This window comes from Haliaeetus leucocephalus, unplaced genomic scaffold, assembly GCF_000737465.1.
Source record: "Haliaeetus leucocephalus isolate CR32 unplaced genomic scaffold, Haliaeetus_leucocephalus-4.0 Scaffold140, whole genome shotgun sequence".
Lineage (NCBI taxonomy): Eukaryota > Metazoa > Chordata > Aves > Accipitriformes > Accipitridae > Haliaeetus > Haliaeetus leucocephalus.
The window spans coordinates 14061720-14089629 of record NW_010972576.1 but is presented as its reverse complement, the minus strand read 5'-3'; the positions used below and the strand labels follow the sequence as shown (position 1 = coordinate 14089629).

At 40.7% G+C, this 27910-nt stretch overlaps 1 protein-coding gene across 1 annotated transcript in view; it reads right to left on the bottom strand.

Moving 5' to 3' along the window:
- Positions 1-27910, bottom strand: part of NPNT (nephronectin) — a 51212-nt gene that overhangs the window by 5578 nt on the left and 17724 nt on the right. Inside the window, exons 5-11 of the mRNA XM_010561054.1 lie at positions 20773-20892; positions 19817-19936; positions 14512-14646; positions 13167-13289; positions 10925-11374; positions 1395-1490; positions 896-994 (exon numbers count right to left, since the gene is read on the bottom strand). Coding sequence (XP_010559356.1) covers positions 896-994; positions 1395-1490; positions 10925-11374; positions 13167-13289; positions 14512-14646; positions 19817-19936; positions 20773-20892 — 1143 coding nt within the window. The remainder of the gene's footprint in view (positions 1-895; positions 995-1394; positions 1491-10924; positions 11375-13166; positions 13290-14511; positions 14647-19816; positions 19937-20772; positions 20893-27910) is intronic.

Below are 27910 nucleotides of genomic sequence, written 5' to 3'. Positions count from 1 at the left end.
CCCATCATTACAGGGAGCCAGAGATGTGTGTCTAATCCCCAGCAAGCACTGTGGGGCAAGCACTGCTGGGGGAAGGGTATGCAGGCAAGGACAGCCAACCTCCCAGTGCCAGACAGTAAAATCAACAGGGGACAAAATACAACTAACTTCCAGCGGCGTAGATGTGCAGTTCTGTTGGGACTACACCGGCAGAGGTGTGCCAGTGGGAGGGGTTGCGGCTTTGGCTGCCCACCAGTACCGATGCCACTCTTCTCCTACCCTACAAGTGGCTAGTACACGCTCCCCTGTAATACTCATTGCAAGGTCACTTTTTACCATCCCTAACATACCCATTTTCAGAAGTCTCTGCATATGAGCACCTTCCTTCCAGTTACTTAACAGTTTTCCTATACACGGGCTGCTGTAACTTAGAGTAGAATTCAATAAAATTAAACTGAGAGGTTAAACTAGAACATTAGATTTGGCAGCAGAACAAAGACTATTTCCAGCCCTTTCTATAGTTTTGCTGGTAATATGGAAATAATTAGTTTGCGTGGTGGTTTGAAAAATAAGCTTTGTTTCATCATAAATAAAAGTTGTTTTCTAGTCCACATTTTTGTTCTTTCTGGTTCTTTTAAGACAGATAGTCTTTTACTGAATACATTTACTACTCCTCCGGAGACATTCCTATTGTAAAGATACCAGCTATGATAAAAGTGCAAATTCTCAATTGCTCTTTCATTTTGGGAATCCTCAGGTTTGATTTTTATACACAGAAGAGGTGTGGGTGTGAAATATACCCTGGAACTAAAGGGAACAGAAGCTGTGTAAATTTGTTGTAACATGAGAACTGTCATCAACCTCAAGCCTGGGTGGTTCTTCAACTACAGGATGTGATCGTACACAGGTATCTTACCTGACGCATCCCTCACTGGTTCCCAGTGCAAGTCATCATCTCTGTCCTTGATCCATCCGCACAGTCCACTATCAAAATTACAGCTGTGTACCAGCACACCTAATCAGAACAGAGCGTAAGGTCAAAAAAAAAAAAAAAAAAAGGGGATTTGGATTTTGTTGGTTGGGGAACTACAGCAATTTCCCTTTACTTGCTGACACTAGCAAGTAAATATGAAAATTAAATGCAGCAGAAGGAGCACTAGAAAAAGAATCTACAAAAATACTAAAACAATAAAAAGGATGCTAATATTATTAACAATTCACAATATTTTTCTGCTAAATCTGTTAGGAAATAAAACTATAAACATTCACTTAGATGGTGGTTTTTTTTTCTTTTTACAATGCATAGTTTAAACAAGGGGCATAAGATGTAGGACTCTTGTAAAAATGTATAAAACGCCAAGAAATCTCAAAAAACTCCTAAACCCTAGGCCCTGAACAGGAGATGTGATCTTTACCTGGGTCATCGTTTGCTTCAAATTCATCAGCGGTAATCCCTCTTTCAATTTCAAGTATTTCAAACAGATTATTGCTCACTCCAGGCTGGCGTGGAACTGTGAGAAAAGTAGTTTTTCAGAAATGAATGAGATAAAGGTAGTTAGTGACCTACTTCCTTATCTTTAATAAAAAAAAAGCAGAGCAGCTCTGGGCATTGTGCTTTTCTTGGAGAACTCAATATATTTAATTATATTTGACATGAAGATTCATAAACTTTATGCCTATGTGATTTATGATTTATGTTGTAACATTTATCTGAGCACTGCAAAAGGTGATTCTAAATCTGCTAGAGGCTCTTCAAATGAAAGCTCCTTTTTAACCGAGGGGCGGGGGGGGAGAAAAAGCTTTAACCTTGAAGCACACTATTCCCCTCCAAATGCACTTTTAAAGATAGCGGTTTCTCAATAAAATAAAGCCACATTAAAGCCCTTGCTCAAACTTTCCGATCCACTCACCTTCTACAGATGTTTATAGGAGAATCTCAACAGGAGGCAGTGGTACTTGGAAGAGGCCCCACACACACCTAACCTTTGAAACACAGCTGAAGGTACCTCTGTCTATCTGCAAAGGATTAGAGCTCCCTAAACAATTATCAGGATGGTACTGAGAGTTCAGAAGGAGGAGCTCTAATGGAAGCTGGAATTCAACTGTAATTATACTTTTTGCTTTCCAGCACAGTCTGTCTGTCCTTCAGCTACTGTTCTCAGCTGCAAGAAGGAACACTCTTGGTGATTAACAGGCCCAGAGGTTATTAGACATTCAGCAGGCAGGACAACCTGAAACTTAAGAGGTCTTTGTGGGAACAATGGCTGCCAAAGTCAGGTGGCTACAAAGAGTTCCACTTACTTCTGAAGACGCTGTGCCAGTCTGTATAAGTCTCCAGAAATAACACACCGATGTAATGCCTGATGGACAGCTGTCAACTAGAGATAAACAGATTGTACTGGATAGAGCTGTCTTGGAAATTCCTCTTTTAGAGGCAGGTCTAGTGCATAATTAATAACAGTAGTGGTGTGTTTCAGACACGTCCTTAGATGTTATAGACACATCTGACACGGTATTTCTAAGGGCCTTATCTATTAAAAACTTGACATGTTTTCCATTTGCAGTGCTAAAATAAGTATCTTAATGTCTCTATAGGCTTCTTAGGCAAGCAAGAACAAGAAGTATTGAGATGATTTACAATTCTAAGCTGAAATAAAGGACTGTTGTTTTCAGGAAATCAAATCAAAGGTAAAAAGGAACTTCTTTTGCACTAGGACACGTAAATAGCACTGCTGCAAGAGCTCCTCTGAACCAGAAGACAGAGGTGAACGAAAAATAAGAATGAAGTAGCTTCCTGCTTTTTGGAATTAGGACAGAATAAGCAGCCTGATAAAAGGTTGACCAAATGCTAATGTATTTTAAAAGTGGTATTACAGGCCACAGATCTTGGATGGAAATTTTGTATGTTAAAAATAAATAAATAAAAAGCTTGAAGTCTGTAGGAAACTGATTAACTCCTTAATATTATAGTAATTTTGGAATCATTATGTCTTTTTTTTTTTTTTTTAATCCTTTGTAGATTTTGGATTATGTCTATTTGCAGTCTAGGATATTAATGCTGAAACTGCCTCAAGGACTTTAGGTTGTCTTGGGTAGTAAAGGCCTGTTAATTTTTAAGGATACATTGTAATAATATTTTTGCTGCTTTGTTTAATCTGTGTTTTTGCTTGCCTGATTAGAATTTTGAGATTTAACATGAAAGAAACCTTACAAATGTGCACAGTCCACACCACCTAGGCCAATAATCACCCTGCAACACATTTATGCACAAATACTATATTAAATTATATAAAGAAAAAAATCTGTTTACCTCAGGCAGCAAAATATCAAAACGGGAATGCTCTAAAACCATCGTTCACCCTTAATCCCTCCCAGCAGTATACTGCTATCTTTCCTAAGAGCTCTATCTAACATGTAGGCGGAGCAGTTAAACAAGCCCATCATACAGCTATAGTCACACCTGCACAGAGGTGCTTACGGCACTGTAAGCTGTTACGACACGTAACAGCACAGACACTCTCACGCTGCTCTAACTGCATTACAGTCATGGACAAGCACGAGCAATAGCTTACGGAGTAGGTATGTGTGTGAACTGTCTATGTGTGCCTAGACCACCGCCGCTGTGGTACACACAGCAGCTATTGGCACCATTTAAATTCAGCTGCAGTGGGTTTGCTCAGGGATGTTAAAAACTGGTAATTCAATTTGCCAGCCACCTAAGACAGCAAATTTTGTAGGAGTATTTACTTACAAAGCCTGCAAAACTAACAGCATCCTGTAAGTTACTTACTGTCATTTCTGGCAGGACAGTGCTCTGACTGCAATTTCGCCTTAGATAAGCCCTCACAGCGGAGTTTTTGCCTTGCGTTACAACCGCGCTGCAGGCTGCTGCTCCCTGGAATGCAGCAGTCCCCGTGCACGAGACATATCTATGCTGCACCCCCAGGGACTATCACCTTGCTTTTCCTCTTCTTGGACTGTGCTAAGGAAAAAAGATACTGTTCCTTTCCTACGCTATGAAGAACAAGTCGGCAGTCCGCTTCAAAACTGCTGAGCGCAGCATATGTACAGACCGTAGCTGCTAGTCTGGAATGGACGCGCAGCCTTTTCTTGAAGTATCTTTACATCTGCCACATCCACATGGCACAGGGATGGAAAGAGGCCGGCCACAGCAGCAGACGGAAAAGCAAGCTGCCCTCTCCCTGAGCTGCAGGAGGACTCCAGCCTGTGAGGAACCTCACAGTGCCATCGCTCGCAGGCCCCCACATACACACCAGCGACGGGATGCCCATATCGTCTTCTCATCTAGGTTAACACTGAACTTAACACTCTACACATCCATATCTTCCTGTCCTTCCCCTGCCCCTTAAGTTTTTCTTGGGGACTAAAGCTCAGACCACAGACTCACAGATGGTTACAGGGCTCTAAATGAACACTGGCAAAGAGCATTGAGGAAACCCACTGCCATGCTCTAAGATTTGTAGGATACTCGGGGGTCACAGTCTCAAGGTATGCGCTTGCTCTGTGGATCCCCTTCCCGGTCCCTCAGAAAATACTGCAGAAATATTGGGAATTTATTTGCCAAGCTACTTCAGTTTACTTACTAAAATACCATTTCTAATGCACTGCTATTTTTTTACAAATCTGAGTTACATCTGTGCACACACACAAGCATTCCCCAAATTAAAGTTGATATATTTGCCTATAATTAAAGCTCTACAAAAAAGTATTTCTTCAAAACTTTATTCCCTAAAGTTCTCTCCAAACAGTGCTGTTATGAACTTCTAGAAGAATGTGTTGCAGAACTTTAAACCAGTCACTTCAGTGCTCAGAACTAATTAGAGGAATGTGCACTTGATATGAAACAAGAGTTACCGTAAGAGATGTGGGACTCTAAACCCACGTGTACACTTCTTTTTGCCACGACGACTACTATGTTGAGTGGTGATCATGGGAGAAAGCATTTGGCACAATTATTTTCTGCAAGCTTTCCAAGCCCTTTCTGTGTACTTTATATAGTGTATCACTGTGCTTTTCACTTGACTTCAATGGTTTGATAAATCTTGTTAAATATAAACTTGGCTGCTTTTTTCTTGGAGAATTTTATAAGCTCTGAGTGAGCCAATACATCAACACTACCATATTCTCAAAGTTCATGAGCGAAGTTCTTCATAGATGCATGAATGTGGGGGAAGGACATTTAATAACTGCAGAAGACTGATTTCTTATCAGCTCCTTAATCCTTTGGAAAAACAGTAGGACTTTTTTTTTCATTTACTTGCTAATTGCTGAGTTTGGGAGTGTAAGAGATGGTGTGTACATGTCAGGTTATTTGTAACTACAGAATAATCACTGTTTTGGTGTTACAAAACCAAAACAAAACATGGAGTGCGCTTCATGTTATTAGTAATTGTTACTACTATTACTAATACAGTGTTCTGCCTTGCAACAAACACTGTGTTCTTACGCAATTCCATTCCACACAATAATCATGACCAAGTTTCCCATTTGTTAAAAAAAAACAACAAAAAAGGACAAAGATTTTTTGACTGAATAGTTATGATTGCAAGTTGTTAAATCCCACTTCCAGAAACCCCACACAAGTGATGAGATCTCACACAGAACTAGTAGAAAAGAAGGGTAGTCCAGAGGTCAGCCAGACGTAGTAAACAAGAATATGTCCTGTTTTCCTCCAGGGAAGACTTCCATACATGCTGGGCTAAAAAGGGGCAACAGAGAGGTACATTTCACCCTTTTATCTGGATACTTGCAATGTCCAGGATATATTGCCTAAAACTCTGCATACTCAAATTCTGCAGTGAGAATTATTTCAGGAAGGGCTTTCATGGACTGTCCCACCCTCTAAAAGTACCATCTGCATAAGAGGGGAGGGATGGTGCTAGTGTGCAACCACTCTAAAGTCCAGTCTTGCACTTCTCAGGCAGTTACAAGGCTCATTAACTTTGACCTAAATCGAACATCTTATTACATATTTTCCCAGAAGATTTTCTGAAAAGTAACCTGCCTGCTTTTCTGTGAGCAGCTATACAGGAGGTGCAGAGTGACAACTGAGTTTCAGGGAAGCACAGCTAAAATAAGCAGTCTCCAGAAGCTTGTGTATCAGATCTGGGGAAACAACTAGCTGCAAGACTGATGAAGGGTGTGATTTGTAAGAGTCCTAGATCTTATGATTTAGCTTCAGAGTACAAAGAGGAACAAAGTGCCTATATTAATGCTTAAATATTAAGACAAATACATTTTAATAGGTGCCAGAACAGTGAAGACAAATGAAATGCTATTGTAAAATGATGCTACTCTAATGATACCAAGAAATAACAAAACCCACATTCTTTGATTTTAGCATTTCCCTTTTTTCAACAGCTTCAAGGATCACATAACTGCATTTACTGCACTAAGGACTTTTCAGGGGGAGCAGAAAGAATCAAGTTTTAATCCAATCGTTAAATTTTGTTAATAGCTGTTATGAGAAAAGTCTCCTAATTCCAATCTTTTCGGCTCCACTAAGGGCTAAGAAGGAAAATTGCTGAACTATCTTTTAATACAGATAAGGGGTTTTGTTCTTGCTCTCCTGATATCTAGTGTTATGCTTTGTCTTTAAGTTTATGCTCTTAATGCTTATCGCCCAGATCCCGATGGTAGCAGAAATTCAGTCTTGCTGAGTATGTTCTATTTGTTAGAGGCTTTATCCGAGTAACCAGAAAAGATTCCTCAGTACTTCACTAGTTTGTATCAGGCCTGAAACAGTTAAATATTAAGCCATCGCTGCATTCCTCCCTCATTGCCATTCCCCCCATATCCATATCAGGAGAAGATTATCCTTGGTGCCAGATTCCACTGTCTGCATCTGACTAAGTGGTTCAAAGGCCAAGTGTAGGAATTCCATTTTAAAAAAATACTCATTTTTTTGTTGTCTGAAAAAGCAGCTCCCCGAAGTCACTGTGGGCATTTTTAGAAAAGGAGTAAAGCATCTAAAGAAATGCAACAACCCAATACCTTTCAAAAATTGCAAAGGTATTTAAATAAAGTTGTCAGCACTATGGTCATTTGTCCTCTGTCACCACTGAACAGACCAATTTCATCGGTCCTCAGCTGATTTCAAGCTGAGCAGCACATTCAAGAGTGTTCTGAAGTGAAAACTTAGGACAAGTTTACTCAGCGTGTGGGATGGCAGGTCAAATAACAACGAAGGGAGAAAATAGGGAGCAGCAGGTTACCAAGGTAAGCTCAGGAAAAGGTCAAAAAAATAAAAATTAAAATCTGAGAGATGCTTGCAGAAAACAAGTACACTTGCCCAGGCATGTTTCCTCTCCTGGTGTGGACCAATCCCAGACCACCTGTTGTTTGCATGATTTGGCCTAGTGCACTAGGACATCTATCAGTGTACAGCGCGCCAGCTACCCCTTTCCCATGGCTTGCCTGACAGAAGTACCACCTATTCAGATAGCTAAGCAAAGCAGCATTTACTGTCATGCTGCTTTGTCAAAGTCTGGCTAAGGCTTCAGAGCCTGAGGGAGAAAAAAAGGAAGGAAAAAGTCCATGCATCACAAGATAACATAGTTTAAAAACACAACTTTAAATATTGAGGTCTTCAGCAGATGCTAAGGGCTGGAAGATCAGAATTGCCAGCAGCTGCTGGCTACAGTGCTCTCTGTGCTGGGTTTTGCCCATCCTTGTGTGACAAAACACTATATTTTGTGACTCTTTGGGATACAACAGCCCCTGGTGACACACAAGGAAGCAGCCATCTAAGAAGACACCATAACTCTTCTGAAGCCTTTACAAAACTGAAGTCCTACTTCATGATCTGGGTGGATCTAACATCAATTTCCTCCTCTGTTTTTCAAGACTGTAAGTGTTATAAGATGACTGAATTGCTGCCTGCATTCTCCCATGGAAAACAAATAAGGAAGGCCAAGAGTGAGGCCTTCTCTTCTCTTTTCAGGCAGGCATACGGGGACCACAGTGCAAATTCATTTTTGAGCTTCTTTGCTGCCTCAACTGGAGAAGCAGATGATGTGGGGAAATGAACCTAAAGATGCTCAGCATAAGCTAAATGAAATTAGCTTATATCCACAACCCAGGAATACTGCAAAGATGTCTGATGTGGGTGAGATTAAACCAGCAACAGTTCTGAAGGAATTAGCTGAAAGACCCCCTTCCCTGAGGAAATAGAGGCAAGTGAAAAATCCACAAATGTTTCTGGAGGTGTGTGTGGGGGATGTTGGCACATCCACACGGCAGATAAGCAGCATGTCAGAGGTTAGCTAAATGTTACTAGTTATTTCAGCTTAAAATTCTGTATTATCTTAACATCATGATCATTGACATTGTGTTTGGCTGTGAGGAATGCTTTTTGAGAGGCTCTGGCTTACGCTTGGAGGAAGTGCTGCCTTTCTGAGCTTGCAGTGCCTCACAGAGAGCAGCTGCAGCCCAACAGTCAGGCACACAGCGACCCACGGGCCCGGAGCAGGGGCAGGGCTGGCCTGCAGCACGCCAGCAGGAACCTGAAGCTTAACCCAGCTGGCAAATGCCATCTATAAGCTAAGATGAAAGGCATTTGAGCTAATGCACTTCACCTCGCATTTGCCACCGGCCAAGAGCACGCAGGCAGCCAGTTCTGCAGCCCAGCTAAGGGCCAGGAACTTGGCACCTGGCAGCAATGCTCCCATGCTGCTGAACCCCTGGTGTGATGACATTTGTTGAGTATCTCTGTATTATCCTCAGAAGAGCAGGTCTCGGAGCAGGCGAGGACGAGCTGAGTCATGCCCTGAACATCCCATTGTAGTAATGTATGTGGTTATAACTTTTCTACCTGTTTTTCTAGATGTCCCACATAAGGAAACGTAACTTCACTCCTTCCCCAATAGATAAAGTAACACCTTACTCTACAGCAATGCTTTCCTTGACAAGGTAGCGCATTCTTCTGGAACAGAACTGTTTTGCACCTGACTGTAGTTTTCAAATCCTAAACAAGTGCTTTTGTGCACTCACTAAAAAAATACCTCTGGACAGAGAGAAAGTGGGAGGGGACACCAGTGACCACCACCTAGATAATACTTTCAAAGTAGTCATGAAAGACGGACGGAGATGGACGGACAGACTTCTGCCACACAGTTATGTCACACACATGTGTGTATATCAAGTATATCTTTAGCATGGGATAGAAGAAGAAATAATATGGGACTCAAGACACATATCTATCGACCTCATCTGAGGAGCTATCTGTCCCTGTATTACCTAGTGAAGCCAGTAACAGTTGCTGGTGCTTGACCTGTTGGAATCCTGCTGTATTGCGCACTGAAGCCTTTGAAGCTACGTATGTGTATCACAAACCTCAGAGGGTGGCAGCTGACCTAAACAGTTGAGAAACACTTAGCAGAGATCAACTTTTCATGTGTTTGTTTTATGTACCATAATGCAAGCTTACAGTCAGAAAACAAACTCTTTTTTACTTTCGTGCTTTCCAAACCCCTCTATCTCAAGCATACGTATTGAAAGCATTAGCTTCAAAATTGAGCCTCTAGGGACAATACAGAAAGACGAATTGTAAATAATAAGCTTTATACAGATGATTGTTATGACTTCATGAAAATAGCTGAAAACTACCCCTCTGCTTTAGAATGCCAGAGAACAGCTGCAACACGAGACAGCCTGGGAAACGCAATGCTGGGGTCTAGAATAATTTCCACAGAATTCTGTATTTTTAATTATTGGTTCCCATTATATTAAGTTTTGGGAGTCTTTACTACATTTCTTTTTAGAATTTTATGTAAAAATGTTTTTATATTTTGACCGAATATAGATTGTTTAAAAAATAACCTTGAAAAAGCCAAAAGCACACTCCTCTGAGTAGTACCAGGATTTATCTTCCCAAATTCTAAGTCAGCTTTTGTCTCCATTTCAAATTTATCAAACTGTCTACAACAGATAAGATGTCATCAGGGAAAACAAACCATTTTTTACAAGGAACAAAATATTTCACTGTGTAATGACCTAAAAGAACACAGTCCAAGAAGTTACCGCATAGATGCTAAAGCAACTGGAAAAAACTCCCACGTTGCTTGTACACCTGCTCTGAGACAGCAAACTTTTCCTCCTACTACACTGCTTCAGCAGCTTTACTGTACAAGTTGAAAGGAGAAGGGCCGATGCAGTACACCCTTCCCGTCTCTAAAATTAGCGGCAGAACTAAAGATGAAATCGGGTGTTGACTATTTCTTGGCAGACGTGTAACTCTGCATGTGCCAGTAACGTCTTCTGTGGTATGCACTAAAGCTGGTGTAGAAATGGTGCTGTAGCTTTCAGAGCAGCTCTTAAAATGACATGTGTTCATGCTATGAGAATCTTTACTATCTTAAGTTTTCATGTACCTATTTTCATAGATGCAGTCCATAAAATTAGCCTCTATGTTATTTTTATGCAATTTTGCCATTGCTTAGTCATAAACATCCAAGACTATTTGAATTCATACAATAAGGTAACATAACAGAGTCTTTAAATAATCAGATAGGGTCCCATTTCTTAGCGTTCTTAAAGCTAAGGAAATACGCTAAGAGTGACTCTGAACTCCCTGAATTTGAATCCAGTAAGTATTTATGAGTTATGTGGCATTTCAATATTTTTCAATAAAATGTCTTTCGTTCTCCAAAACTTTCATCTGAAAGCGTAATTAGGTTAAGCACTTATAAAGGACGATATAGTCACAAATAATTTCAGGAAGAAAAACTGAAATTTTTAGTTGAGTTGATCCAAAATTTCCTCCCCACAATTATTTGTGCAGCTTTACCATATGAACACTTTCAGTTTTGTGGTTTTGTTCTCACTGATAAAGTGTTCCCAAAAAAACCCCAAACAATACAGTGCATGCTTTCACCTCACTGTATCTACAATTCTGATATATGAAAGGATATGTAAAATTACTTACTGAACACATCTCCGCGGGGTTTCTGAGGGTCTATCTGGATCCTGTTGTCATCTCGAATTCCTTGGGAAGATGTAGTTTCAATGGGAACATGTGAAGGCTCTTCAGTTGTTATCAGAGGAGTTCTTTGTGGCGGTAGTGTAGGTCTTAACGTTGTAGGTTGAGGTGGTGGTGGAGGTGGAGGCCTCGTCACTGGCCTTGTTGTCACCGGCACATACCTAGTGGTTGGCTTTGCTGTCAGTTGAGTTGTTGGCCTGGGTGTAGGACGAGTCGTTGGCCTGGTCACCGGCCTTTCTGTAACAATAGCAGGTACATATGGTGGTCTGAGGGGTTGCCTTGTGTCTCCAACACCAGGAAACCTATTGGTTATACCATTGCCTCCCTTAGGAAGCGTGCTGTTGCCCTTGAATATATGATATGGACCAGGTGGTTCAATCATAACATTGGGAATAACTGCAAAGAGAATCAAAACAGGACCAAAATGGACATCCGAGTGTCTTGCCCCAGAAACTTAACAGTGTATTTCATTATGACATGGAGAGTCTTTGCTGAAATCATTTCTCTTCTTCCAGATGTTTCCACTAATCCAAAACATACTTTAGCGTCAGCATTGCTGAATTATCACATCCCTTTAGATAGCACTTCTCATTACAGCAGTTTAGAGATGATTTAGAATGACTGAAGGCCAAGAGACTTCCACCCTCACCTCCTCCCAAGCATCAGCTCTTTCAGAGGTGGTAAAACTTACCTAAAAGCACTGTTAGTAAAAGAGCATGGACAGGAAGATGTGTGTTAAGCAGCTCTCTAAACTGGACAAATTTGTAGTCAGGAGCGGAGGCAAGTTTAGTAAGACTTCAGTGTTACAACCATTTTGGTCATGGATGGGCAGATACCTTTGGCTTAAGAAAGTTATCTTTCAGACCTCTCCACTTCTTCTAAACTTTTCTCCTTATCAATAAGCATTAATCATTTTACAGAGATTGAACCTAAGCCAATAGCCTTCATTTACATCTTTACCTTTGCTAACACCAGGAAGCTAAGTAAATGGCATTTTTTCAGCCTCCACAAAAAGGAGGTGGTGAACTAAGCACCACCTACACCACAGTGACAGTGCCTACAGTACCATCTCCCCCAGTATTTCATACAGGACAACAAATTTTAACTTGGTTTCAGAAGGGGAGTTTCTGCAGACATGAAATCCAAGAACATCTGTTTTGTTATTTATAATTTTCTATTTGTTACTAAGCCTTTTATATCTCACTGGAGATCTTAAAAACCTCAATAAGAACTCTAGTCACATATTTTGTGTACAAGTGTTTCAAGTATAACACACAGTTAAAATTAAGAACTACTGTTTGTTAAACACTGAATTGTTTGATGACAGCAGGTAAAAAGGTTTTCTCTCTGGCAGCCTGTTTATTACTATTCTTTTGAATACCCTGTGGTGTTTATATTACAGTATATTAAAATATAAAATGCACTTTAGGACTATGTCCCAGTAACACATGAAGTGCATCCACATATAATTGCAAGCACTCAGGTTGTGAAAGATCACCTTAGCCAGATCACATTACCGTGACAGCTGTGACTGCTACAGCCAAAGGAAACAAGTCCACAATGGTACTGCTCTTTAAAGAGATCAGTGAGTCACCAAAGACCAGAACCCATGTATGAACACAGGGTCCTCAAAAAGATTCAGCAGATGTCATAGAGCTGCACAGTCCTGAGGGATGTCAAACATGGGGGAGCTCTAATGGCCTATTCTGTACCAAGGGGGAGGGCTGCTTCTCCCAAGAGAGGTGAGGAAGGGAACTCTCCAACAGGGAATGCTTCCAGAGAAATCCTCCCTCTCAGCTCTGCTCACATCTGGGGAGCAGTGGGGAGTGGCTGGGGTGAGCTGCTGAAATGGACCAGTGGCAGAGTGTACATAATAACAGGGTATGAGTAATATGTACTGTTAGACCAGACCTACCCTGCTTACTCAGTTCTCATCCTGAAGCAATCTCTAGACTGAAGCTGTGAATAGGGAGAGGTGAATTTCTTTTTAATTATGAAAATGTCTTAGGGAAAGGTATTTTTACCAAGGCATGCTAGGACTCAGAAAACTCTAACTACATTCCCTGCTCTCTTATGAAGTATTAAAAATAGTTAAGAGAAAATGAGCCTGATAGTGCTGTATGTCAACATTTACAACATGGGACACATTTACTTTCAGAATTCCTTTTTTAAAAGGAGCATTACATACGTATGCAGTTTGTTCCATTGTCTCTGTACCCTTCTTTACACTTGCATTTGTAGGATCCTGGTGTATTGTAACATCGTGAAAAACTGCCACACTGATGGTGGCCAAGGGAACATTCATCTATATCTGCAACAGAAAGTTATGTTAAAAAAATCATTCACATCAAAGAAACTTACTTTCTGCTTATCCCTGCAAAAACACAAACAGTAGTATGGTCATTAGGGAAATATTATTAATTTTGAAAAATTTAATAAAACTGAATTGCCAAGGAGAAAAGGAAGATAGACAGTCACAAATCAATGCAATGATACAAACGTCAGGGTAAAAGAGACTATTGTGCAACTCTGGTATTGCTCAGCTTATACTTTAGCATCAGCTTCAGTGATGTGGTGTGGGTAGATTGCAGTTGAGATCATGAAGATCACAATTTTAATAACCACTTCTTGAAGGTGACATGATAAGAAAAGAAAAACTGAGTGTACGAATATGTATGTTCTTAATCACACAGGTATTAAACTGTTTTTTCATAAAATGCTTCCTCTGTTATACATCTGTATAGATGTTTCTACATCAAGCAGAAACCGCTTCAAGCATCTTGTATATTATTTCCATGTTTGTTGTTACTGATGCAAGCAAAAATCTCCAAACTCCAGTGCTCTGCGTAGAGATTTCTCTCAAAAAAATATACTTAAACAAACATAAAGCAATGCTTCATTATCTCCACATGATCCTTTTTTCAGTGAAAGGATCGTAACTAGTCGAGGCCCAGGGAAACTAAGACGGTGGGACCTGGGAGCATCTTTGTTGAAGGGCACACACCAGCTGCATTCCAGTCTCATGTCCAGACAAAACCAGGTTATTTCCTAACCCCAGCCTTTTCCACACCTGTCTTCAGGGGAAGGAAAGTTCAGCAGCCTGGTTGGAAGGAGCTGGGGTGTGCTCTAGCCACATTTTTGTATCTTGGATCTTGAGGTATGCTACAGAGCACACCTGAGTTACAGCTCAGACATAGCCTAAGCTCATATACTGCTCCAAATCTGCAACTGCCTGTGCACAGTGAAACCTGTGGGGACAAAGGCTTTGGAAAGGAATTCCTGTAGTCATCAGCTCTGCTCTCCCACTAGGTTCCACAGGAGAACCAGTTACAAGAATGGGGCCAAATATAGGCTTTCTTTTTCACAGCCTATTTCTATAATCCACTCTTTCCTAAAATAGAGGTGCAGTGCAACCTAGAACAACCTGCTTCAAATTTTCAGCCATAATAAGCAAACATTCCTCTTTAAACCATCGATTTCAGTTTAGAATATGCAGCTCTGTTACATGCACTTTAGAAATAAGTTGTTATTACCATGGCATTGGTATTTGCCTCCAATGTACATTAGATCAAAGCCTTTATGACACCTGCAAATGTAGCTTCCAAAAGTATTGACACAGTGCCTAAATCGTGGACAGATAACTCTCCCAGTAGCACATTCATCAATATCTGTGGAAACAAAGGAACTGTATTATTCTTAATAGCAGTTGAAATACAACCTCTACTATCTAAATTAAACTAGTTTCACATAATGAAAAACTAAAGAAGAATAGCTGAAGTGTTTTTGATAACATCCTTTTGGCTACAAGCTGGTCAGCCAGCACTAACACCTAAGCACTTCTTCTGGCTGTGCCATCTCAGTTCAGCTCTTGGTCACACGGCCGAATTTTTATGCGTCCTGTGCCAGAAGCCTTTACAAATACTGTGAGTGACAAGAGATGCACTGGCATAATGAGCATTGCTACTGAATTTGGAATGCTTCATCTATGCTCTTGCCATCCTGGTACCCTTCCCCTTGGAGAGATGTTCTGTAATTCCCCACAGAAAGCATGACAGCTTCTTGAAGGCCTCAAAACACTCGTCCTTAAAATTGTAATGGTATTTGTCTGAAGAAAAGCTGTATCATGTTATTTCTATAGCTTTGTTTTGTCCCACTAAGCCCTGCCTGATCATAAAGACAGCACCTGGATTTACAGACAAGGAATAATAATAAAAACTACCCCAGTAATTCTTTTTCTGAAACTTGCCTGAAATATTGTTCCTGTAGCACAGATCACACACGCCTATTCAAAGTACATCACCCTGCAGTAGGAAGTGGTTTGTGTTTTTTAAAATCTCAGGTGTCCCTAATCCATGACCTGCCCATTGAGTCTATCAGGAAATCTTCAGCTTTTCAGGACTTGCTCTAGACAAGCAGAGTTCAAGCTAATGACAGGGGTGCAGTATTTCTGGGCCTCCTACCAGTTACAGTTACCACAGGCCAAACGCTTTTTGAGTACCTGCTCCTTGCAATCGCTTACCCTGCAGTGCCTGTGCAGTAGCTGACCCTTCTTTCACAGACAGGCTGGCAACTTAAGTGACCTTAAAATATCTCTGAGGTTCTGAGATGCATGGCTGCCATTTGGCCTGCCAGGGGCTCCCAGCAGGACCTGAAGCAGTGCTTCAGCAAGCGACGTCCAGGCAAGGACAGAAGAGACGGTGTCCATGGGCAGACGCAGGTGATGCTCAGTAAATGACTGATGCCCCTCCTCTCCCAGATGATGCTGTTGTTCATGCTGACTCACAACCCAGGGAGCAGCTGATGCTCACCCAGCCCTGCTTGCACTGCCTGGGAAACTCTCAGATGAGGTCAGGCTGATACACAAAAGATGCTTGCGCTACCACTCACTTTGTAGCCCTTGGAAACCGAGCTGAAGCCTGCTGAGTGCTTGAACCCTAATTCTTCACGGAGGCGGAGGCCTGCCATGCATGGCTGCCTCTGACGCACGCCGCTCCTGACATTTGTCGGTTATCTACAGAGCACAGTTCAAGCCTTTGCTCTGCAGCTCTATCAGGAAAGTGAGATTTTGCTCTCCTCCACGCTGTTCTTTCCCCAAAAGGAGCTCTTCAGCTGCAGGTGTCAAGAGTGCAAAACAAAGCTGAGTGATTGATGCCCTGCTGCTTGTGAAAGAGGCCTGAACAAGGCAGAGAGAAGCCTGAGTCTCTTGCACAGCACAGGAAAAACTTAACCACAAAACTGCTGGTTAGTTAGGGCAGCTACCTGAGGCAGGGGAGGTGTAGCTTCAAATTCTCCAGGCTGTGTTTCCCCCAGCCAAAAGAAGTGACCTAGAGCCATGAATTACTGGCTCGATGGGGTGCGCCAGTAGCTCCTGCTGGCACTGTCCTGCTCTGCATGAAGAATTACTGAGGGCAGCAAGGATTCAGTCCCTCGGCTCCCACACTCCTGGCCCGTCAGACTGCTCTGACATCGCAGCTCTCCTTTACTCTCGGTCGGGAGCACTTCTGTAATACCGCGGTAAACGCCTGAATGAGAAAGAAAACGAGGCCAATACTGGGCACCTCTCCACACGCCTGAATCTCCCTATAAATCTGCCTCTTGGTTTGAATCTATTATTACATTTTTAGGCTTTGAGTACATTATTAACAGTTTTAGAAGTTCTACCATGTTCCTAACTGTTATTTAATTTACAAGCCACAATTTTCTGCCCTTTATTAAAATATTATTTCAAGGCTGCAAATTTTAGACTCTTGATTACCATGAGTTAGTTGGGGTTCCTTGTTGTTGTTTTTATCTTTAAACCACAACTTCAAAAAGCAATTCAGTAAGAAAAAGATTAGCCACTGAATATACCTCATCATGGCATGGATTATGTTCTTTAAAACCTAATGTAGCTTGTCCTGCCTTTCCCTCTGAACATATTCATGTTTTTGCAAATTCCCATAAGGCAAGAAGTATGTTAGATGATGAGAGCACTGTAGTGGTATTGTTCAATTTTCTAGGCAGTTACACACCCTAAAGGTATAGGACTGAACTGCTAATCAATACACTGTTGAGAACTGACACAAAAATAATGGAAGAAATTAACAGTCTACTACTGGCATTTAATATGAGAGGTGAGTGGATGCTCATTACTGGTGGGAAAAACACTTTTCGATCATTAACCAGAAGCTGGTATGCACGTGCTTACGATTAGTTTCCTGCAGTTCTCAAGTAGTACAGTGACTGTGGCTTCTTTCAAATCCGTGGACCCATGCCAATTCACACCTGGGCCCAAATGGTGTAAGGCTGTTTCCCTTTGCCTGCTGCAACATGCTGCAGCTCATGCCTGCTTCGTATGAAAACTGGGCCATGAAGGGGTGATTTGTATTCTGATCTCAGCCTGGTCTGCCATGGGGGTACATGCCCAGGCTTAGTGCCAGGGAGCTGCTCCAAAGGCACATAATACAGACAGCACCTAATAGGTGTGATGGCCAGTGTTCAACAAACAAGCAGAATTACAAAGTCTTGCTTCTCTCCTGCTGTATGACCATATTACCAATTCAAGCAGTAAACAACAATGAGATTGATTTAAAAATAGGATGATTTTTAAGTTTACAAGGCCATATTTTCAGGTTTCTGTATACAACCAAAACAACTAGAAAGAATTTATTTTACAGTGAAAATAATTATTTTCAGTCCTCAAAGAATTTCAGACCTTCTGAAGCTGAAATGTGTATACTGCTAATTTCATTAAAGTCCAAATCCAAAAAGCTGGCAACACTGATTTATTGATTCAAGAGTCATTAATCAATTAATTAGTCAATTAATCCATATTTTGACCAAATACTTTCCTGAATTCTTTTTCAGTTCGTTGTTATTTAGTTTATATGATTTACCTTCATAGCCAAATTGTTTGGTGGCTCTTTACTGATTGTCTGGAAAGTACATTTTAAAAAAAGAATCATCAGCATGGGTTGAACTAAGAATAGAATAATGCCTAGAGGAATTTCCACCTGTGCTAAAAATAAGCATTACGTTCCCAGCTGTCTTTCAAACTCTCCTCAAACAAGGATTTCATGAGCTGCAGCCAACGCACACTTCAATTTTTTTGTCACCATCTACGCTTCTATTTGTACTACAGCAATACCCAGACCCTCACTGGAGCTGACGACCTCCCCAGCAGTGATGGGCTTGTACACATGTGAGGAAAAGGCACAGTCTTAGCCCCAAGTAGCTTCAATTCTTGGAGGTATTTACTGGTTTTAGTACAACTCAAGGTCAATAAAGAAATAACACAAAAAGGGTGCATGTCACAATCAGTTCTTACCAAAAAAAGGCGAGTAGATCATGTTATGATCCATGAAGGACAGACATCTCTTGCTGTGACTACTTTCTCTGTATTGTACAAGACTGCACTGAAATTTTTGTGAAAAATTTTAAAAATGGGTTATGAGATCTATCTGAATGATGCACACTCAACTGAAATGTGGGTACATAGTTCTTCACCCTTCTGGGAAAAAAAGTGGAACTACACTAAAGAACTGAAAGCACTTCATAAAACTACATAAATGGTTTGAGTGCTAGTCGTCAGCATTAAAAGTGCACTTTGTTTATTTCAAAGTATGAAGTTTGCCTGAATATAAAAATGCACACTAGGAGAATGTTGCAAGTATTTTTCTAGCAAATTTCTGTACTTACTATAACAAGTTATTCTTTATACTTAAAATCACTCAGCTCACTATGGCATGGCACAAGTCTCTTCCAAAGATCTCTGTCTGCCTTAATGTCCACAGCGTGATTAATCACAATTCAATCCCTTCAGCATGTGACAATGGTGGTTTTATTTTCCTCCTGTTCTACCTATTCTTTTGCATACATAGACGTGCCAATCATGCACTTCAGAAAGCCTCTGACTTAAAGCTGAGCCTGCTCCTCATATCAGAAGATGTAGAATCTGCCCCTTGCTCTGCCAACAAATTCTTGGTCAGCATGGGTCAGCCACTTGGAGAACCATCTCCCCTGTGGACAGCCATGATACCCGGATGGATAATTAGGGGATCCACATTCTCTTACATTCTTTCAGGTGCAAGTGTTGTTACTGGTTATGGAACTGTAGCACTGCATAGGATATAAATAATAAAATCACTGAAGCATCATATCCACTCAGGTTGTATAGTTAATGACTAATGAAATCACATGTCACACTGTTCTTCAAACCATAGTAGAGTGTGGCACAATACCATCTGATTAACCATAAGCGCCTTTTCTGTGTTCATGAATGTGGGAACAAAACATTTCACCTTTATACAGTCTGAATTCCCGAGTTTATTTTTACCTGGAGTTTTTGGAGTATGGAAGAAAGACAGTAGCTTCAATCCCATTAATATTGGGAGTGTGCACAGACCTTCACCTCGTCCCAGTACAATCTCAGTGATTTGCACAAATTATCCCTCTACTCCCTGAACCTAGGCACCACCTTGTTGGGTATGAGGGAGAGCTGACCTCCCCATTCTTTTTTTTATGCAGGCAGGTATTTTGAAGTCTCTGTTAGCAATTGTTTAAAATGACCCAGTAACAGGAGTGGTAAGGGCCGAGGGCTTGGATGCCAAGCAGCCCACGCAAGTTTTATGCAGTCAATGAAACTTGCAGGACTGGAGGAAAATGCTGGCGATCTCTGACACAGACCACTTGAGAGCACTTGAGCAAAATGCCTATCCCAATTCTCATTTGTAACGAACGTCTTTACACTGCACGTATGATGCATTCTAAATACATCTGATAAACTCTCTTGAACTGTGTTCAGTGTAAGGATAAAAACATTTTGGAGAAAAAAAATTAAATCTACATTTGATCACCTACCTATGCAAGTCCTTCCATCAGGCCCCAGCTGCAGTCCTGGAGAAGGACAGCGGCAGCGTACTTCCCCTTTCAGTACATCACAGCCATACTGACAGTTTGCCATTGAGCAAGAAAGGGCATCTAGGGAAATATAATTTAACATATTTAGATAAGGACTCAGATCAGTACTAGAAAATGACTAAAAACTTTGGAGAATTAAGACGTCATATAATTATGACAGAAGTGGAAAAATGCTTATTGAATTTGACAGGTGTCCATTCAGGCTTTAAAAAGCAAATGCATATGCAGTAAATTTTTTCTTTCCACAAATTGCATCTCCAAGGGGAAAAAAAAAAAGAAAAAAAAAAAGGCACAGCACCACAATTATAGCAAGTTATGTCATGGAATGCAGCCCGCATGAGGAATATAAAGCCCAGTATGTACTATAAACCCTCGTGGACAGTCCTGCCATTTTCAGATCAGAGCATCTTTAATTAAAGGTAATTTCTCACCCCTTCTCTCTATCCAGACACTTAAAACATCCACTTTTATGGGAGCAAGTAGGAATCTGATCTCCAGAGAGATGACAATACAATTTTATACCAGCCAAACAACCAACATCTGCAGCTTTAACGACTTTACATTCATAAGGACATAACACAGCGGAACTGCAGGTGTCTTGCTGCAATGAAAACTGCAAGTACTTGTTCTTGAAGGCCAGTTAACAGTGATTTACAGCACTGAAGAATGCTTCTGGGGAAACTTGTAATAAAACTAATAAAATCAAAATATTTGCTCTTGTTTTGTTCAGCCTAATTTCATTAGAAAAAAGCAGCTCATCTTGTACAACTGCCTAATTTCCAGCAAGATTAATCTTTTACTTTGGGACTCATCTTCATGTCATAAAAGTTTCCCAGGGAAACCTAAGCAGGGATCTTGAGGAGCTTGAAAAAAGCAAGCAACAAGCCTTGCCGTACTTGAGCACGTTCCATCTGGCATAAGCATGTAGCCGTTCAGACAGTAGCACTTGTAGCTGCCGTAGGTATTCATACACCGGTGTTTGCACGGCCGTGGCTTTAGTCCACACTCATTTAGATCTGAAATGAAAGGTACATGGGAAAGGGGTGGGAAAAGAAAACATACAAAGTATGTGTGAAAAAATTACGACTTCAAGTTCCTGGAGAATGAAGGAAAAATATGGCAATCAGCTTTTTATATGCAGTCCAGCTGATTAGCAAGTGTCCATAACATCCTGCATGAAGCACTGTTCACCCCTCCTGCCAAGTGGCGTATATTCTTCTGTTTCACAGATATCCTTTCAGAAATGACAGTATTAGCATTAGATTAAGTGCCAACAGAAGTTTCATTAGGGAATGCACAAGCTCAGGCTGCCCACATGTTGCCACTATTCACGTTGATGCCACATCCAGAACCAGCCAGAGCTCTGGAGAAGAGGAGGGAGAAAGCAAATATCACTGCTGCAATCACTATCAGTGATTCTGATAGCGATTCAGTGATTCGCTCTCATGCTTCAAAATTAGTCGCAGAGGAAGGTAGGAAAGCTGATGCAAACCTACTTTAAACAATCTCACAGAGAAGGTGTATTCCTTACCATCTAGAAAATACTGAAAAAAAGTATCTGACATCAGTGATATTTGTCAAGGACTATCCATCAAGGCTGCTATTTCAGATTTAAAATTTAATACAGAATTCATGACTTAAACTGAAAATATTCAGCCTACAATATTCGTATTAGTAGACAAGGCTTCTAACAAGAAGTAACAATTGAGCGAGCATTTCCTTCAGAATTCTCTTCCAAGAAAGAATACATGTTGGTTTTATCTGGGTAAACCAGAGTAATTTGTTCCTTAGCTATTTGTGTACTGATGAATAAAGATGACAATAAAGGTGAAAATAATAAATCTGCTCACAAATCCAGCCAGCAAGTATTTAAATGAATTACGGACCCTCATCTCTAATATTGCACAATGCTGTCTGGAGGTCCATTACAGTAAGAGTCATGGTTATTTCCAGGAACTTTTCAAAGAGCCATCTCCACTGTTAAGCACATTCTCATCAAAAGTCACTCCCTAATTCACGTAGCAGAAAAGTAAGCCTTGGGGTTCCTACTGTGTGGTAGACACACAAACACAGTAACCACTTTATAAAATGCCAGCTGAGAAGGAGGCACCTGCTTTCTATGGACTAGGTGTGGAGGCTTAGAGTTAAGACGTTAAAACAGACAGACAAACATACCTCTGGTTAGAATGAAGTCAGTAATTTTTAACAGTGTTCATGTGTATCATTGAATCTGTTGTCTTCTGACCTACTTTGTTTTCATGCTCATGGGGTCAAGGAAGAGCAAGCGTCATGCAGACAGGTACTTGCCCCTCCCCAAACCCTTTCCCTAACCGATGGATATGACTTTTTTTTACTTCATTTTCCAAGGCCTCAGGAAGAGCAGCAGGTTTAGGGATAAGAATACTTCCTGCTCCCCTCTGCTGCAAGAGGGTAGCGGTAAGGGACATAATTTTCCCTTTCTTCCTGCAGAAGGCTGAACAAGATGTTTCTAGGAAGCCTGAAGGGAAATGTTTGCTTCTAGAGTGGCGAGGAAGACCAGGTGAGCGTCAGCAGGACTTCCGTGAGGAAGAGTTGCCAAAATAAGGGCTGGACCTGTGTCTGACAAACAAGGAGTGACAACTGTTTCCACAGTCTTCCTGCGGATCGTGCATCCCTTTTTCAACTCTCACTCTTTGGGAGTCTGAGAACATTTCTGGAGTTGCTAGGAGAAGATACTTCTCCCAGCAGGCACCAATGCCACACTCACAAGAGTGTACCTGCTGGGTTTGAGCTGTAGAAGAGATGTACATTTTCTAGTGTGAAAGCGGGATCTTCAGCTAAGAGTTGCGACTGTTGATAGAGTACGTGCGTATGTCAAATGGCAAAGCAGCAGATGATGACGCTAGAGGGGAAGGGCAAGCTTTTGTTGTGAAAATATTTGTGTTAAAAAAAATTTACATAAAAATGCTCAATAATAAACAGGTGAAAGCTCACATTTTGGGAGGCAGACTTCTCTGGGCATCACAAAAAGCTGCTTTTTTGTTTCTTCTGTAAAACTTACTACAATTAGGCAGCTCCTGACAGACATTATAGCTGCTTTAACATATTTATTACACATGCAACATGTCTGTTAAGAAAGTCATTGTTAAATTCAAAAACTCTGTTAGTTTGACTTCAATTTATAAAAGTACCCCCACAGAGCCAACACTATTGACTATGCTATTCTGACAACAACCATTTTGAAGTGAGAGAAAGAAAAGTTCTAGAAGTCTAAAATATCTGTATTCTTCCTCTTTTGTACATAAAGCATCACTTTTCAAAATAAATGCATAACAGAGCTAAGTACAAAATACTTAACTAGAAATAGGGACAGAATGAGGAAAGGTAATGCTGAAATTAAGCTGACAGGGCAGGATTTTAACAGTGCCCGTGTTAACTTTTAGTGCTTGCATCCCACTGCACGTCAGCTCCTAAGTTCAGATACTCAGGAAGACTTTACCCTCAAGAACTGTCTCACATTTATTTCCAGAGCTGCAACCACAGATCCAAAGTTGAAAATTATAAGAACTTATGACTGTTCTCAGTTTACCACCTTGCATAAAGTATAGATTACATTATAAGCCTTAAATAATTGGATCTTTCTACAGGACTCTGAATACTACACCGCCATTTGGTACAGAATATTCTTAGTACAGAAATGAAAGCTCTGGTATTGACAAGTAGACAGCTATTAGTAACATACTCTGAGAATAACCTGATCTGAAAAAGTAGGTGCAATCAACTGTATTAGGATATCACATCACACGCTTTTCGTTTGTGGAATTTTGACTAAATTATTTCTATTGTCTTCGCTTCATTCTATTTCTGCCTGTCAACAAATGCTGTCAACATCAGCTTTTGAGTCACATCTTAAAAAACATGCTGAAAGTAAAATGCCTGTGCCTTGAAAAAGTTCAAGTTTTTTAACCTTGCTGACGTTAACAGAAAGCTAAGGTCACAAGGCAGCAGAAATAGGCTGTTAGCACAACTCCACTTAAACCTAAACCTCATGTGTCGTGGGTTTTCACTTTTGCCTTTGAAATTACCTATTGAGAGAAAGATGTTTTTAACCTCGTGGAGTCAGAAAGAGTGCTACTGTTTAGGAAAACAAGTACTGGCAGTGCTGTGGCCGCTTTAGAGAGAAGCCAGCCTGCAGGTAGGTTAGGTGTGTTAGAGCATACTGCTCAGCCCATCTTATTTTCCCCAAAATGCAACTCTTCTTTTCACCAGCACAGACAGGCATATACTCGGAAACCGCACGACAAGCACCACTCAGTTTCCTAGGAGGCACATTTTACAACTACTGGCAGGTCCTACTGGTTCTACATAAAGGCCTGTATGAATACGCTGACAGCTCTCTTGATCCACCTCCAGGCACCCACAATCTGTAACAGCATGCTTCCCTAAGAAGAGTCTGGATGTACTGCACGTGGACTGGAGGAATGCTGAAACATTCCAGCTATTTATACACTCTAGCGGTTTGTGTGTTTCTTGTTCCTTAAGTAAGGTCTATTTTTTCAAGAACAGGTTCAGGCTAATGTTAGCAGTCAAAAAATCAGCCGTAGCAACACACCTCTTGAACAAATGCTGGTTACTTATCAATTGTGTATTTCAGGCAACATCTATGAAGACATCTCAGTATAAATGTCTACGCATCAAAGGAGGAAATAAGAAAACAGTAGAAGTTTCCTTTAAAGAAAAAAACCTGAAAGCTAAATGTATAAACTCAAAGGCTAACAAAAAAACACTTTAGCATCATTTTTCTTTTTAATAAAATATCATTATTTCTTCTATATAAAACAACTTTTGATCTCACACTGGAATTTAAAATATAAAGCCCAACATTATTAAAAAGTTTAACAAATCCGATTAATTTCTTCACAGGAACGTCCACTCACTGCCCTGCACTTGAGAATTTCATTGTTCAACCACTTAAATTCCCATGTTGCCTACAATTGTACAGTCAAAGCAAAACCAGCATTCTTAATTTCAAAATAACATAAGACAGTACTGTACATGAAAGCAGACTGACAGTTTTGGGCACTATGAAAAGCAGGTCTACAACATAAGCGCAGGCTGCTGAGCACAAGTATTTTATTTTTAAAGAAATGAAATTAAAATGTGACTGCAAGGAAAGGACAAGAGTGCTATGCTGGCAAATCTGGATGTGACTTCTTTGACTACTGTGTGACACCACACATGATCCTGAATAATGACCGACTTGAGCACACACTTAACAATGGGGCACTTCTTCCTAGGAAGATGCAATACACACTGCTATTTTCTTTAATTATCTTCTGCAGAAGACTCCAGCACTCAGACCTTTTCTGCCTTTTTCTGCCTGTTAGCTAACTTGGATCAGGCAAGACAGAGGTCAAATATTCAATACCAAATTTACTCAGACTTTGAAAACAGAAAACCAGGGACCAGAAACCAAGTAAAAAAAATTAAACTGTTATCACCATATTATAAACAGTAGATCAGCTTTCATTTCCAGCAACTACCATCACACTACCTGTCAAACCTGACAAAATGATGACAGGAGATTTGTATCACCCTAAGAGAGTTTTGTTCGCATCACTTAGTCTGATTAACCAACAGCTGCCAAGTGCAGACATTAACAACCCTCATTTTCTTCAACTTCCAGCTTTATGTAAATCACAGTTTTGTCTTTATCTAACCCGATAAACAATTTCCATTGCTCTCACTTTACAAAGGAACTTGGAAACAAACAAAAAGTGCAGGCCCTGAAAGAAGAGCAGAGGAAACAAACAAAAGCAAGTTACAACCATGAGTGTGGTGGAGAGTCAAGCCTTTTCAGAACACAGACACACAGCATCAAGAAAATGCAATCAGTTATTTGCTCTGCATGCTAATGACACTGCAGGTTCAGCTTTTGCATTACAGCCATCAGTCTGGTAGCCTCCAACCCCTTTGCAAGAAATTGTATTACTGTTTCAAGCCGTGCAGGTAGAAGGAGCACGCCACCTGAAGTACAGGACCATCTCACCCCTTGATGCTATATTTCTTGCATGATGATCCAGGGGGTGGAATAGAAGTGCTGCACTGCTCTGACCAGGTGGACTTGTAGATAGCTGCTCATCTTCATAGGATAGGAAGAAGGCATAATAAAAATGAAATTACCAGATCTTTGTAATATGCATTACGTCATCATTAAAAAAAAAAAAATCATCTCTCCCTCTCTCTCTCAAGTGCTGACAAGAATTGCATTACAAAACCAGAAAGTAGCAAACTTCGCATCACGTTCCTGGAACAAAGAGGGTAAGAGGACAGTAAGTTATACAGAAAAGCAGCCTTACATTCTTTGCATAAAGACAACCTTTCCCAGCCGCACAAAGTTAACCTGCATATGCTTTAGACTGCCAGCAAAAATCACAAGTTTTCAACTATTTGTATTTGTCTATGTGAAAATAGGTCTTACTGAAGAGCAGGTATCAATTTTCTGATGAACACATTTTGAAAGAAGTATTAGTTCCGTTATTATCACTACAAATTAGAGAGCTGGCACAGACTGTTTTCTTTTGAGTTGCTCAGCTTTTTTCTTAACCAGTTACAGCTGTAAACCTGGGATCAAAAAGCTAGAAGGGAAACACTAAAGCCGCTCAGGAGATTTGAATGCTGTAGGGAAAGCACATGGTTAGCTCTTGTGCAAAGTCACTGCAATTTAATGGCTGATGATAGCAACAAAATAAAAGAAGTATCAGCTAAGCCTAACTTCTGAGTGACCTAAAGTGAGGTCTAGATTGCCACAGCAGCTGCAGTGCCACTGGAAAAGGGCAAGCATCCAGGCATCATCACACAGTCAGGGTTCAACAGTTCTGCTGTGAAGGCTGGGTTCATCTCTTGGATTGGTCCCTGGAATACAGCTTGATCCACGAGGGCCATGAGAAGATGTGATGTAAAGCCTGTTTATCAGCGTTTGTACTCAAAGAACACCTTTCACCAAGAACCTGAGCATACAGCCCAGCACCATTCAACACATCCTAGAAAGACTTCCATCTCTGCAGGGGAACTCTACCATTTCTTCTGCCAACACCATTACTTTCTGCTACTGAGAATTATTATTCTAGAACAGAAGTGAGAAAGATGGCCCATGGACTGAACAGGACAGGTGCTATATTAAGGCATAACAACATAGGTCACACTTAACCTGTGTGATTTGAATTTCCTCCCGGCAAAAGCAGACTCTGCATCCACTATACACTTTCAGGTCTCATCCTAACATGGAATCGGCACATGGCAAGAATGCATACCCTGACCCCAGGAACACCACAAGGGTCTCACCATACAATAGAAGAGATATAGGCTGTAGTCACCTGAACTGGTGTACATTTGGGACACCACAGTCAAAAGGCATCTCAGAAACCTCACACACATCTGCCATGGTAACTTTGCCACCAATAGCATGCAAGAATATTTGATCAATACTGCCTAAAAGGCTTCCTTTAATCGTTTATCACCACATTTTTTTCCTTCCTTAGCATTTAGTGGAAAGTGAATAGCTTAGTTCAAGACTGCAGCCTCCAGCAATCTGCACAGCATTCTTGATATTATGAATTAGTATGTGTAAAAACTGTTACATATACACATAACAACTGTTAGTTCACTGCGCAGTTTTCTAAAAAAGTTCCAGACTGACCAAAACAGGTGCAGAATAATAAAATCTTAACAACTACCACAACACCAGAGTAAAGGGAAAAGGAGACAGGATAATCTAAGAGGTGACAGAATAAATAAAACTTAAAACAAAACTGAAAAATACAGCATTCATTTCCACATCAGTTTTGGAAGGATTAGTAAATCTGAAAATAAATATATATCTTTCTTACAAGAAAATAATTCACTCTAACACATCAAAAGAAGGTTAGCAAACATCAGGGTACATATCTGAACAGCAACATAGTTCTAAATATCACACTTTTCTACCATACTTCCTCAGCACTCTCAGAAAACATATGAACTTTTCCTGCAGGCTGAGACAACTGGAAAAGAGAA